The sequence below is a fragment of the Onychomys torridus genome, chromosome 2, assembly GCF_903995425.1.
Source record: "Onychomys torridus chromosome 2, mOncTor1.1, whole genome shotgun sequence".
Taxonomy (NCBI): Eukaryota; Metazoa; Chordata; class Mammalia; order Rodentia; family Cricetidae; genus Onychomys; species Onychomys torridus.
In genome coordinates, this window is record NC_050444.1 from 65,379,459 (window position 1) to 65,394,229 (window position 14,771).

A 14,771-nucleotide genomic window follows, 5' to 3' on the forward strand; every position below is an offset into this window, starting at 1 on the left:
CTGAGAAGAGAGACAGTAAGAAAGCCCTCAAGAGCTAAGCCTGAGATGTTCCCGTCTGCCAGGGGAGACCTAGAACAATGTCACACGCCCAGGACATTAAAAAAATACATATCAGTGTGTTTTGGGGTTATGGAGAAAGACAGGGTCCCAGAGTCATTTAGGACCCAGTCCAGCCCAAGTGCTGACTTGGCCAGACATGCCTATGCCAGTCAGTTAGCTCTAGAAAGGCTTATTTCCTCATCTTCAAACCTTCCCTGGATCGTGCTGAGGCTGGTGAAAAAAATAAACGTGAGGCTACCAGTCTGCACAGCCCTTGGAGAGGACTGTCATTGTGAGTATTTTGCTTGCAGCAAATTGCTGGGTCAAGTGGCAACTTTCAAACGTCAGATTTGAGAGTTCGTGTTTGCTGCTGCTTTGTTTCCCCCCTTCTAATTTAACGTGTACTTAGGATGCCTGTCACTACAAAAGAAACAAAACACACAGAAGGAAACACTACAACCAGCAGGGGCAGGCTGAGGGTACCACTGAGGATGACGGCTGGCTTTTAAATACCCAGTGCTATTTGAAAACATCTGAAAGGAAACACTGAGGGCTGGCAATATAGCTCAGTGGTGGACAATCACTTAACACGTACACAGCCCTGCACCAGAAGAGAAAAAGAAAAATAAGAAAAAATACAATAATCTCTGGGTCCCCACCACCACCACCAGCAGCCAGCCATTCCCTTGACCCCAAGCTCACCTAAGAGGTTTGGGGACAATTCCCAAGAGCCTCTGACTTTTGAGTTCTTTAAAATAATTCACCAGACTTTTGAGAAACACATTATTCCTCCTGACAAAAATCGCCCTATTCCACATGTCACTGGAAACAGGGGCTTCCACAGCTACTTTGAATAGGACGATCTCAAAACACTTTACAAACTCAAGTGCGGTGTGTATGGAGCAAAATGCTGCTGTAGGCTCCCTGTGACACTGGCGCCTTGAGCAGCTGTGGGCTGTCTTTTAGATCTTTCTTTAAAACATTGAGGGAAGCCTGGAGCCCGTGCCTTTACCTGCCAAGAATTTTGCTGACACAACCATGGCTGACCCGAAGCTGCCTGGAGATGTCGCAGGGCCTGACACCTTGATGGGCAAGTTCCACTATCCTTTGGCGGACTACATCTGGGAGTGGCCGTCCATTCACAAAAACCCCCCCAAGCTGATTGACTCCTCCATGTCCTGAAACAGATCAGAAACAAAAGGCAAGGGGAAGGGTGGTTAGAACCAGTTACATAGTAGAAGTGCCCTTGTGAGCACCCAGAGCCCCTCTGGTTACAAATGGCTGGCAGGCTAGATGTCTTGCACCTGGAGTCCAATCATGCAGATGACATGAGGACCCTGGGTTGCTTTTCAACACCAGTCTTCGCTTTTGTCCATCTGTGGGCCATCAACTGAGCCACTGGTAGCTCCCCACACTGTTTTTCTTTCAGTTGCTAGCATTTTCCCTTCATTTGGGGGACTTGGTAAGGGAATGTATAAAAGAAATCTGTATGAAAGGAGCACAATTTACTACACAATGCTGAATTTGAGGAAGATCCTGGGGAGAAAATTATGTCTTAAACTAATCAAATTTAAGGAGGGAGAAAATTAGTGGAATTCGTTTTCTTTTAACAAATGTCTTCAAAAGTGAAACGGGTTCTTCTTATATCTACATCTCAAGGGGAAAAGTGTTTTTTAAACCAGCAATCTAATTCAAAGAACTAAAGACTTTCTTTCTAATAACCAGCATTTTCAGATCACTGAGACAAAACCTAACCGCTGCCTTAATTTAAAAATAGAAAAAAAAAATTAAAGCCTTTCTTTAAGACGATGAGGTTGAAGTGCAGGCTTGACCATTGTACCCTCTCAGAGCACACAAAAGAAATGGGTCACAGGGTCTTCTGCACACAGCACACTCCACTGAATCAGGATTTGTTAGGTGTGTCCCTGAAATTTTGGGCATGTTTTGCAATCCGCAAACAGGTTTAAGTTGGTGAGGAGGAAATAAGAAAACTCCCAAGTCCCAGATTTCTATGAGTGCCATGACGTGTATTTTAAGTTAAAAGAGTCAGAGAAAGTGCCCTTTCCGCTCTGATACTCGGTAATGGTAATCACCGCCCAGCTGAAGGGAAACGACCTGAGTTGACTAAAGAGCCAGGCCAGTAAACAGACTGATACAATGTAGCAACACACGACTGATACAATGTAGCAACACCAGACTGATACAATGTAGCAACACCATTGGTCTTATAGCTGGGAAGCTGTGGCTAAAGGCATTGCTGGGGATTGGAGCTAAAGTCAAGTAAGAGAATGTATCTCGATGCTGCTGACAGCTCAGAGGCCCATGAGGGGAAACCTCCTATCCTAGGACAGACTGGGCTCCAGAAGGGAAGTCCAGGCACCTCCAAGGTCACACCCTCCAACTTTAAAACAGAAACATAGCCTCCACAGCTCGGCCACCACCACCCCATCCTAGTCCAAGACTTATCTACAACCAGGCCCATGAACAACATCTGAAATTGAGGGATAAAACACTCCTAAAAACAGCTTTTACCCTTGAAAGTATCTAGCAAATTCACAAATTACTTTCCAAAATCTCCAGGTTCAGGTTATGTCGGAGAAAACCATAATTTTTTAGGTAATTACATTACTTAGTCCCAAACTATGCTGAAATTTCCTCTGATTTTCAAAATGTGCCTTTAAGGAATTTTGATTGTTCTGAAACATTGCACACAGGAGCAGAGAAAAATAAAAATAAAAATAAATAAATAAATAAATAAATAAATAAATAGATAAAAAACAGAAAATTTTCCTGAATAGAGTTTTACAGCTAGGGACATAATTGCATAGTTTCCCTAAAACAGAAAGATTACAGTAACCCTGATCAAGAGCTTTGTTCTAGGACAGAGATCATCTAAGGGGGGAAAAAAGAGTTGAACCAATTTTCCCAGAATAGGCTGGATTTAAGTAAAAAAAAGTATATCCAAAATTGGTATGTGCTCATTGGGAAGACAAGTGTCAAAAAAAGGGCAGGGAAAAGACCCAGCACACTTTTGATAGGATCTAATGTAGCCAACTGCAATTATTGTTTGCTATACCACTAACAATGGAGACTTCCGGTCCAGAACACAGTGGCAACCTTCAGAGAATTTCAATGCCAAGAGCAGTTCTGTAAGGGAATTCATAGGTTTGTACGATCGGGAAAAATGCCAAGAGTCTGTTAGAGTCGGGTCTCCCTAAATCACAGCAGATCCCCAAGACTACCTCCCTTTGACCACAAGGCTAAGATACTAAGGAATTTGCAGAATCTAAGGCAAGTGTCCACAGCTGACACAGACTTGATGCAGGTGACTCTTACTTTTCTCAACTGTCCGGACAGGCCCCCAGATCCTCTTGGTCCTCTTGTCTCGTTCGTGAATCTACCCAACAGAGCACTTTACCACAGGCCTCAGGAAGGAGCTAATCTGGGGCTGATAAGAAGAGGAGGTCCAAAGTCTGAGGGAGAGTAGAAGTAAGAAGAAAGGGAAGGAGAGCTATGTGCAAAGGATATAGACGTTGTTGACTCTCTATACTCTCTCTATACCATAGAGAGGAAGGGGCGAATGAGACAGATAGCAAAGAAGGAAGGGCTAGATAGGACACAGAGTCTTAGGCAGGCAGAGGAGGGGTAAGGCATGGAAAAGTCTAAATAGACTAACAAATGGAAGGGGATCTTTAGAAGACCGATCTCTACGGGTGGGGATCTGTTTCCTCTCCCTCCCTCTCAGGTCCTGCTCCAGCTTTGCATCCCCTACAAGACTCAAGTCCCAACTTCTACAGAGGATTCCAGCAAGGTGAGGGCTCATCGGCCAGGAGAGCACTGGGCTGAGACATGAACTCAGCTATCATTCCTAGGGGTGCAGAATTTAGAAACCAGCGCAGATACAGACGCAAACAGATTAGATCAAAACTGGGAAACAAACACAGATACAGCAAAAGTGGAATGGCCCCATCTGGAAGAGCAGGGTTTGAAGGCTGATAGAATGATGGGATTGCGGGTGACCCTAGGACCTTTGTGTCTCTGCTCTGGAAGGAACTGGCTTCTGCAGATGCTCCTCAGACCTTGTTAGGGACAGAGTGCCCACACCCCAAAACTATGCTAGGCACAGATAATTAAGGAGATGTCTGATGCTAGCTGAAGGTTGAACTACAAGAGCCTGGATCGTTGGAATTCTTCCTAATGCACCAGAGCAGAAGGAAGAGGCACACATAGTCATGCAAACAGGATCGCAGAGAGTGGACAGCCAGGTGCTGACACACGTAACAGTCATGCTGTGAATACAGACGTAGTTGGACTACACAGAAGAAGAGCCTTGCGTGTGTATATACTCCAGCAGTCCACTGACCTCTCAGTAATAAATCCTTCTCTTGCCCCTCTCCATTAATTCTCCAAAGCCTAACAGTATGCCTCTATTCCCAAGAACCAGTTACAGCTGTTTTCTGTCAGTGTGTTTATCTCTCTAGCCTCAGTATCATATTCTGTAAAATGGAGGTAACTGAGGGTTTGGGTCACACTCAGGTGTGACATTGGCCACAGAAGTACTTTGTAACTAACTGGTAAAATGCTTGGGGGAAGGAAACATCTAGCAGAGAGTCATTGTACCAGTGTGCTTGATGGAACTAGAGTAGGGTGAGGGGTACCTCTGAACTCAGAAAGCCCACTATAGAGCAGTGCCTGTCCCTACCAACTGAAGCTGTCCTGTGCAGAATTGGTTGGGGGTGGGGTGGGGGAAGAAGGGAGGTCACAAGGAAAAACTGACCAGAGCCAGAAATAAAGATGAAGGGAAAGACCCAGCCTCCTTGCAGAGCCTGTTTTCTCTGCCCTCATCGCCAGCAAATTGGGACCTGGAGACAGACTACGTTGTGCAAGCAAACAGCTTTGGGAACTGAGGGTCTTTCCGGAGAAGCCAAGGGCTTCCACTAGCTCAAGAAGCTAGGCTGGCCCAGCCCCCACTGTGCTGCCAGGGAGACTGGGAATGGGAGGAGGGAGCACTTCCCGAGGAGGGGGCAGATTGAAGGCCAGGCAGCAAGGCTTAGACATTAGCAGTTGGTTAACCTGCACCTGGAAGGAGCTGCTTCTCCACACGGATGCACACCGGAAGACCACCAAGTCTGATGCTGTCTCCCCAAGGGCTTGGGCATGACCTCTGGGCAGCAGAACTCTGGACAGAGAGAGGCAGTACCGGCCTTTGGATTTCCGCCAGTAAGGAAGGAACCACGGGAGCCAGCCCTACCCATCTTGTCTCCCAGTTGCTTGTTGGCTGAGCCAGCGCTTACCCACCTCTCAGAGTGTTTGCCCCCAACTCGTTTGTTTTCAGGTTCGCTCTGAGTAAGAGCAAAGAGGCTCCAGAGCCAGTTTGTGCAGGAAAATACTGTGGAAGACGCTGGAGCCGAGGTAGACAGGAAGCTGCTTAAACCCAGTCCCCAAAAGGGGAGGAATCGTTGGGGCTGGGACCAGAGCAAGCCGCTTCTCTGTGCGAATCTTTTTGCCGCTTGGGAGGATTACCTCCGACTGGGATGTTGACACAAAGAGAAGCTGACCTGCTCGCAGCCCGCTTAGGCTGCCTAAACAAACCTTCCCCTGCCGCCAGGCCACTGGGCCCTTCGTGGAAGACACACGAAGACTCTTGCCCCAGCTTGCCTTCTCTCTAGCGGGGTGTCTGCTTGCTGTCTTTGTTAAATAGGGGACCCACGGCTAGAGTAGCGGGATCCCGGCTGGTTGAGGTTAAGCGAGCTTGGAGCCGACTGCCAGCCACGGAGTTATTCGGCAATATGCAGTCCTCAGAGACCCGAGCTGGGCATCCGAGTGCAGTCTGCCAAAGCCTGGCGCCTTCCCCTGGCCGATTCTACAGCCAACAGAAGGGAAACGCGATTCGTTCCACTTGGAATTTCCTTGAAATCTCCGAATCTAATCCAGCGTTAACTCACCGTGAGAAGAGCGCTCATCTCACAGGAGGCTGTGTTAATGGGTGAACTGGCAGAATCCCTGCGGGTCAGGCAGCAGGGCCCTGCCGGTGCCCGAAATGACCCTGCCGGTCTCCTACACCGCACAGGCTTTCAAAAGGCAGGCGCGCCTGCATGTGACTAATTAGCTTTCTTCTTTCTTTCTTTCTTTCTTTCTTTCTTTCTTTCTTTCTTCCTCTCTCTTTTTCTTTCTAGGAGAGAAGCCACCTCAAGGCAGGCACCCTACAGAGAACGACCCAATGGTGTCTTTAAAGGTCTCTGACTGTACTGGCCGATGCCTGAACTGAAGTGTAGCTTAGGGACCCGGACTTCGTTGATTTTTTAAAATCCCCTCTCCTCGACCCAGGACGCATTTGGAACCCTGGACCAGGTGTACTTTCTTAACTCTCACGTCTTTTTTTTCACACATACAGGGACTGGTCGGGGTCCCACTCTTCATTCTAAGCATCAGTCTTGGTCAGTCCCATGGCTGAAAGGGGCACCAACAGAGTTGGGGTTTGGGGCGCTGTCTGAGACTCTCACGGACCTCTGTTAAAACTTCCTGCCTTCCAACTGGCCCAGTTTCGAGCCGTCTATGAGTATGAACCAAGGTTCTGATAATTAGCTGCTGGAGACCCGGAAAGGCTACAGCTCGCTGCCTACACTACTACCTCGTTGCTGGAGGCGGGATTTACCGACCAGGCGCTTCGGCCTTAGCGGCCAAATGCGTTCCGCGTCTGCTGCCGGAAAGCCCTGCACTTTGCAAACTTGTCTACGCAGCTACAGAGGTCCCGAACTCTCCAGAACTTCGTACCTGCCCCGCAGTCCGGCACCCCCAAACCGACCCCGGCCGGAGAGTGAGAGAAGCGAGCTCGCCGCCTACTTACTATGCATGGATGCAAACGGGTCGTGCTTACAGTGTATTTCCATCGGGGCGCTCCAGACTGCAGGTCGGCCCGCGCCGCTGCCTCTCGGCGCCAAAGGGCTGCTCTGAGAGCCTAGGGAGCCGCGCCACCAGGCCAGGCACCGTGTGAGCTGGGCTCAGAAACCACCTCTGCAGCCGTGGTGTCCCTCTCCAAGCCTCCTGCGGAAGATCACGGAGAGCTGAGCCGAGAGGCGGGAAACAGTGTTCAGCCAGTCGGTCTGGGAGCGGGCGCCCAACTCCAGCTGCCTTTGCTCCTCGGCGGGCTCAAGCGGCGGCTCCCGGCCCACACCCGAGAAGCTGAGGCCCAGGCGCCCGCAGCGTCGAGGGCATAGCTCAGGGGCCCACCTCCGGGATAACTAGGGGCGCTCGGCGGGCGCCGGAGCAGAAGCTTGCAAGAGGCCGCGAGCACACGGCCCTTCGTCTCACTCTGGGGCGGCGAGGCCCGCGGGCTGCCAGGCTGGTTCGGTCTTGCTGCTGAGAGGTCTGTCCACCCCCTCGGCCTCCGCCAGATTCGTCCTGTCTCCCGCTGCTCCGTGTCTCTGGGGCTGGACGTGCCCTTCCACCTCCGCCGGCTCTCCGACGTCTCCAACGAAGTTGCAGAGAACTCCCTCTCCGGCCGCGCAGGGACCGCGGCGGATTCCCAGGCGCTACAGCTGCTGAGGCTGGGAGCCCCGAGCGCCCCGGAACTGCAGCCCTCGAAGACCGAGACCCGCCGTCTTTAAAGTTCCCGCGGGCCCCGAGGCTCCGGGCCCCTTCGCTCCTGGCTGTGCCTCACGCTACCAACTCTTGGAGATCCGCTGCCCGCTCTCGGGGGTCCGGGTGGGACTGTCCCCGGCTTGCCTCTTCCGGGACAGCCGCCGCGTCTGCCCAGCGGTGAGCGAAGGGCGCAGGAGAGGATGCAGGTCCCTGCCGCCGGGGCTGCTGGGGCCGCCAGGGCTGTCGGTGCTGCGATGAAGCCCCTGCCGCCTCTAATGCCCGCGCTGCTGCCGCCGCCGCCGGCGCTAGCCCTCCGCCTGCTCGGCGCGCACAGTGCGCCACCGCGCCGCCCCGGAGCCGCTTTCAGGACCCGCTGCGTGTGGACAGCGCCGCCCGGGGCTCAGCCTCCCTCCGGGCGGGGGCGGGGCGGGAGCTCACCTGCCAATCACGCCTCATCAAGCCAATCAGAACGGGGACATGCGGCCCTAGCCCGAAATACTGTCCTATTGGCTAAGCAACCCACGGGCTCCGCCTGATTAGCCCGTACCTGGGCAATGGGAGAGAATGGGGGGCGGGGCCCAAGCGGCGGCGCCACGTTCATTGACAAACGCGTGGGGAGAAGGCCTAGTGGATCGCGGAAGGAAAAGGGGGAGAGAGAGAACAGGGCCCACGCAGTGTCTGGGGAAGCCCGGCTCTTGGTCCCACAGAGCCAACCTTTCTGCCGGCTGTTGGGATTCTGGGATGCGCTTAGAGACTAAGAGCAACCAAGACAGGGACGAAGGGTGAGGACTGGGAGCGAAGTCTCCAGAAGGAAAAAAAGAAAGAAAAACACCCACAGATGTTGGAGGAAGAAGTGCAGTGTCGTAGAGATTCGCCTTTCAGTCTAGGTGGCTGATTTACGAGTGTATGCCTGTCGCTTCAGACTCACTTTGCACCTCTGTAAAATGGGCAGAGTTTAGTGAAAGGGTCTTTGATGCTGGTTCCTTCCAACGGAAACATTTCCTAATTTTATCAAGAATCTACTAAGCGACGGCCGTCTCCTCTGTATCCTCCCTTCTCATTCTATCCACAGAGGCTCCAGCGCAGCATTAACCAAAGGCAGAGTTGGGGGAATATTACTTTAAGGTTACCAGAAATTGAGGAGTCTCTAAAGCTTGGACCAGATTGTCTCAAGCAACAGAGCCATAGATCCGTTTTGCAGTCTCAGCCTGGGAGCTGATAGGTCCCTTGGGAGCTGGTGATACTCTTAGCTCAAAGCTTCTGTCAACAAGAGGATTTCCGCATCTGGTGCAAGGCCTCTTTAAAACGGAAGGCAGGCGTCCACTGGCATCCAGAGCTAATGAGAGCACCTGAAGCCAGCGGCTGTGGGGTCGCCTCTACTTAAAAGAGCCTGGCAGTGTGGTACCAGGATGGTTACAAACGCTGCAGTTCCCAGCTGCCAGGAAAAGCTGGCCTTCCCTCACCAGAGTACCTGTAGATTTTAGGACAAAATGGACAGACTTCTAGTGGAATTCTGATCCAGCAAAGTTCTGTAAAGCTCTCAGACTGCAGTCAAAGCAGCTGGACTTTTTTAAAAAATGAAGTGTCTTCACCCAAGCAGCTATAGTTCTGTGACCCCTCTAGTGTGCTAAGACCCAACCCAACCAACACACTCACCCCTTTGAATCTCTGATATATAAAACATAAATCCATCCGAACAAGAACACTGAGATGTCTGCTTCAGGGATAGTTCAGAGGGGACAGAACTCAGGCAGATTTCCAGAGGACCCTCAGTCCATTTTCTCTTTTACTTTCTGCCTGAATTTTTCCTCAGTTTCCACTCCCCCCCCCCCCCCTGCCCCACTTCTAACATTTCTATACTAGGTCAATCCTTGGGCCCACCCCTCTATAGCTGTCTTGATCGCAGCAGCTGTGCGGGACAAGTAGGCAAGGTTCCCCTGGCTGACACCATCCCCACCCCCACTAGGGCACAGCTGCAGGAAAACGGCCAAGAAAGACCAGTCTCTGGGGACTCAGAAGGTTGTGGTGTACAAGGTGGTGGGGTGGTAGCTTTCTCTCTTCATTGTCTGGAACCGCTCCCAGTCCTGATCTCTGCCCCTCACATCACCTCTGCCTTAGGGCAGGAAGGTTACAAGAAGAAAATGGCTGTGATGGCATAGGGTTCCATTGGCTTCATCCTATAATTCCACAAGAATTCAGTTCCAAGGAAGTTATGGGACTCTTAATTCCCACTAGCAAGTTCAAGATTTGGGGCTGCTCTAGAGAAGCCGTCAATGGTACCTCATGCTCCTAGTCATGCTCCTAGTCATGCTCCTTGAGTTTCCAAACCCAGATCTAGGATCTTAAAACTAAAAGGGTTCTGGGACAATGTTTTCCCCATTTTACAGATGTGGAACCTGAGGGTAGGAGGCAGGATATAATTTGTCTGAGGTCATACTAGAGCAAGTCTGGAATAGAAGGAAGACTGGAGGCTGGAAGGGAAGGTGACATCAAACCAAATAATTCATCTGGATGATGTCTGAAGGAGCCACTTGTCCTGCTTTGTTTGAACAGGATCCCTAGGGCACTCTGAGGGCAGGGTGAAACTGCAGAAACCATTCCAAGAGGAGCAGCCCAGATTCCCCCTTTCACAGTGCTCAGCTTCGGATATGTTCTCTGTGGGACTCAGACTAATCAGTGGAGGAAGGTAGCCCCTCCCTATACTTAGCAATGCCTGAGCTCTGAAAACTTCAAATCCCCAAAGAGGTGAAGAGTCCTGATAGGACCACCCAGTCCATCCTTACAGGCTGCCCAACAGTGGCACTGAGAGGTTAACTGACCAGTCTGAACTCACACAGCTATTCCTTAAAAGAGCTGTGCTTCCATGCCTCACCCTTGCCTTCATCTGCACCCTGGGTCCAGGAAGGGCTAGCAGAGAGCTAGACAGAGGATGCAGACCTGTGAACCAAAACCACCATGGTGGGGGGAGGGGCAAAACAAAACAAAAATGCACAACTTATTTCAATTGAATTGCTGTGGAAAGTTCTGCCTGTTGGAAGAGTGGCCATTTTGAGAATGTTTCAGAAGCCAGAACACCTTTGGAGAGGGGGCATCCATCTATCTATCTATCTGTCTGTCTGTCTATCTATCTATCTATCTATCTATCTCTGCACTTGGCGACTTTACTTGACTGGGCACACACCACCTCTTCCCCAGCTCCCCAACATTCCCTCCAGCTTACAGAAGGCTCTCACTATGCTGGTGCTGCCATGGAATCCTGGCCTCAGATTCACTCTTGCAGTCCACTTCCAACCCATTGCCTGCTCTTTCTTTCAATAAAGCAAGGTCTGCCCTTGCAGATCTGGAGCACCGGCACAGTCTCTCCCCCAAGACTTAAGACTTAGCAGTCCTTTCTCCTAAGACCTCAGCTTCTTGTGCCTAGAACACAGAGAACAACCCCTGGAAAGTCTCCTGGAGCCTTTGGAGAGGCTGCTGCCCCATTCATTGGAAGTGCTATTCTCCTTACTTCTACATCTAGCCCTGTCTGCTGTGCATCCTCGGTTCCTGCCCTCTGTAGCTCCTCTTTTCCCAGGAAGGGAGAAACTGCTTAAGTGGTTCTCTGCTGTGTGCTGGCCTTCCTTAATATTGGGCTTTGAGCTATAAAGACACTGCAGATGGGGAAGCTGAGTTTGGAGAAGGAATATTGTATAATTCTGGAGGAAGGAAAGAACAGTTTGGTGGCCCATGAAAGGCTTAGAAGTTGAGGGCAAAAAGTAGACCAAGATGGCCTTTGAGTACCTGGACAGCCCCTCAGTCCTCTCCCTTCTCTTCCCTAGGCTGGGCCTCAGGACTTGGAAGACCAGCAGAAGGGTACTCTCACCTGAGCTGCTAATCCTTCCCAAGCAGGTGGCCTTTACCCTAACCCATCAGTAAGGGGTGTGGCTCTTAGAACGTGAAGCTCCAAATCCCCCTAGAATTCCCCTATGCAAACCCCACCCAGCCTAACAGCACAGAAGAGTGAAATGCTTTATTGATTAAATGATTATTCAGGCGATTGAACTAATCAAAGAGCCCATCGACCGCCATGAATTATATTCTTCGTAGTAGACAGCTTGTCGGGAAAGGCAGCCACTCAGACCCCTCTAGACTCACATGCATCCAACCCATTTCCAACAATAAACAACCCCGGCAGAGGTACCTTTGGGTATCCCACCACTTGGAGAAGGGAAGCTTGTCTTGGAATTAAGAATGGAAAGGGATGGAGTTCCAGGTTTCTGCATCTGTACTCATCACAGCCATGTTCTGGCCCCCGCCTTTACTCTCATCTATCACGGCTTTCCTGAACCCACAAGTGTGCCAGAAAGTCATCCTGGCATGGTGTCTAAGTTTTCTCCTCTCTGCTCTTGACTTTTTATCAAAAGCTGGAGTAGAATTGGGGGGTCTCACAGATGACCCAGGAAGGAGTGAGTTTCTTGCCATAGTTCAGAGTATTTGTGTACACATTGGCACAAGGGCCTAATGGGAAAAGGGGGATGTCATACCAGGTTATGACTTAGGGTAGACAGAGGCCTGCTGCTCTGCCACATCTCCTCAGACATAAGCACACCCTGCTACCCAGTGCCTCGGCCTCTGAGAGACACAGAGGCATTGTGCCAAGAAGACCTATGAACATACAGTCACCCCAGCTAAAGGACCAGGCTAGAAACATATATACACCCCCTTGAACTCTCCTCCATTGGAGCGGTACCCACAGGACATAGCCTGAGCATACAGTGTGACACATAGACACATACAATGTCAGGCTAGTCTAGGTGAAAGCTTAAAGGCAAGTGATTTGGGGTGGGGGTGGGGAGTAAATGTCAAAATGTCATGAGAGGTCACAGATTGTTCTCACCCACCAATGTTGTGCCTGCCATAGGAGAGACCCTTGTATACAAATGCTACATTCAATATAGTATCCCAAGAACGAAACAGTGCACAGTGAGGGCCTAATTGCCATGAATTCACACCACTTTTGATTCTACCTCTCAATAAAGTAAGACCTAGGCCTAGCAGCACATGTTTTGTGCACTGCACCCCTAGTAGGCCCCAGAGCCATGTGTGTGCCTGGAGACAAGCACTTTTGTGTGTATTGGCATGTACACATTGGACAGCTGTTGACATCCAAAAATAAAGGGGTCAAAATCACCACTTCTTATTTCCAAAGTCACTTGGGGTATGAGAGGTGAAAGACCCTCAAAATAGTAGATGCATGATGAGTGAGATGCTTATCAAAATTATATACAAAATATTTACACAGATCCTGGTTTTGGAGGCTTCAAAAAAAAACATGCACACACACACACACACATACACTAATACACCCAAAGGAAGAAAGATATAAGCTTGTAAAGGTACAAGCAGGCACACAAACTCAAACAAAACACTTAATTAGGGGCACACAAACTCATTGGCAATCCTGCACTCCCTGGGCCTCTTAGACAAACACCCAGACCCAAACTTGCACACCTCCAGATAACACCAACACAAGCATCAGAAACAGAAACAAATAAACCCCAAAGAAAACAGTTCTCCCTGAAGACACCTGGACAGACTAGCGAAAACCCTGCAAATACACGTAGACGGACAGGACAGGCCTTTCCCTGAGGAAACTCCCTCTCCTTTCCCTGGGCACTAGCGCCGGAGAATGTGCCCCAGAGTTAGCACGGTTGATGCCCGTTTCGCGGTGGTCCTACCTGTCCTGATGGTCCGAGGAGTCGGGTAATTTTTCTCTAAATCCATTTTGATATTTCAGGACTTGATGAAATGGACAGGGGGGAAAGTTTCCACTTTTTTGTGCCTTTCCCCTCCCCTTCCTTTCCTTTTTTTTTCTTTTTCTTTTTTTCTTTCTTTCTCTTTTTTCTTTTTCTTTTTCTCTCTTTCTTTCTTTTTTTTTCTTTCTTTCTTTTTTTTTTGGGGGGGGGGGCCGGGGCCCGCTCACAAGTCGGAATAATTCAAGCCTTCCGCTCCCCCGCCGAGCTGGGGTAGCTGATCACTGAGCTGAAACTAAACGTTTTAGGTGGAAAAAAAGCGTCCGAAGGCACCGTGAAATGATTAAGGAACTAAAGAGCTTCTCGCCATGTGAGATCATGTCCTGTTCTCGCCAACATCACAAGATGTCCCCAGACACACCGCGCCCCCGGCGCACCGCCCCGCACCGCGGGCCAGGAGCCGGGAAAGGGTGTTGACTTTGCGGCCTGCCCAGCTTGCCAGACGGGGCGGACCGAGCCGAAGGCGTGCGAGAGGCCCGGAGAACAGCAGTGCGGCCTCGGTGCCGCCTTGGACTTTTATAGGGGGTTGGGGGGAGGGAAGGAAGGATTCAGACTGCGCCCCGCGTTAGTCTCGCGCCTAGGGGAAGGAGCAGACTGAGGCTGATCCCGAGCCACCCGGTCGCACCTGCTTCCAAACCTGCGTCTGGGGGTCGCGGCCCTGTGCGCTTCCGCCCTACATGCAAACCTTGTTTTGTGGGTGCCACTGGGCCCGTTTTTTATTTTAAAGAAAGAACAATTCTGCCAAGCAGGTGATTTTGAACCCTGTGCTAGCCACAGGGGACATTCTAGCATCCTCAGATTCACCCCTAGGGCGGCGCCCGCCCTCGGGTTCCCAACTACCCCACCCCTAACCCATTTGCAACCTCCGTAGGTCTGTTGGGCTCTGCTTCTGGGGCAACTTCAGATCCCTACAGACCCCAGGTTCCACTCAGCTTCTAGGTCCCAGATCTCTCTAGAGCACTGTCCCTTTCTGCCCAGAGCCCAAGAGGTTCAACAGAAAGGCTGCTGATAAAACCCGGACCTCTGCTTTGTAACACCCGGGCCAAGCAGAACCATCTCGGTAGGTTCAGAAACAAGCGAAAATTCTGAACACCTTACCCAAGCCCCTAAATGAAATCCCACTGCCCTCAGGCCAGGAGACCTTGTGGCATCCCGAGTCCCAGACTTGATTCCAGAGGTGAAATCAGAGGCGAAGAGACTAGGCAAATGTGTGGCGCTTACAACCCAGCTCCCAGCGGCCCAAGCTCAAGCCTCCCCTACTGTCTCCTCCCCAGTCTGGAATCTAAGCAGCTCCTTGGCCACTAGAAGAAGCCTATGGAGCCCCGCCGCGGGGTGGTCGCAGGGGAAGGTTCTCAGGGCGGG

General features: G+C 50.9%; 1 protein-coding gene across 2 annotated transcripts in view; it reads right to left on the reverse strand.

Annotated features, from left to right (window-relative positions):
• The window catches only part of Pax5 (paired box 5), a 165,245-nt gene extending 151,848 nt beyond the window's left edge, over positions 1–13,397 (reverse strand). The window contains exons 1-2 of one of the 2 annotated variants that reach the window (XM_036179224.1): positions 13,335–13,397; positions 1,052–1,217 (exon numbers count right to left, since the gene is read on the reverse strand). In XM_036179224.1, the coding sequence (XP_036035117.1) occupies positions 1,052–1,217; positions 13,335–13,380 (212 nt within the window). In that variant the 5' untranslated portion in view covers positions 13,381–13,397. Of the gene's footprint in view, positions 1–1,051; positions 1,218–6,886; positions 6,930–13,334 lie in introns of those variants that run through there. The other variant, XM_036179225.1, reaches the window with a different exon arrangement.
• Between the last annotated feature and the right edge of the window lie 1,374 nt (positions 13,398–14,771).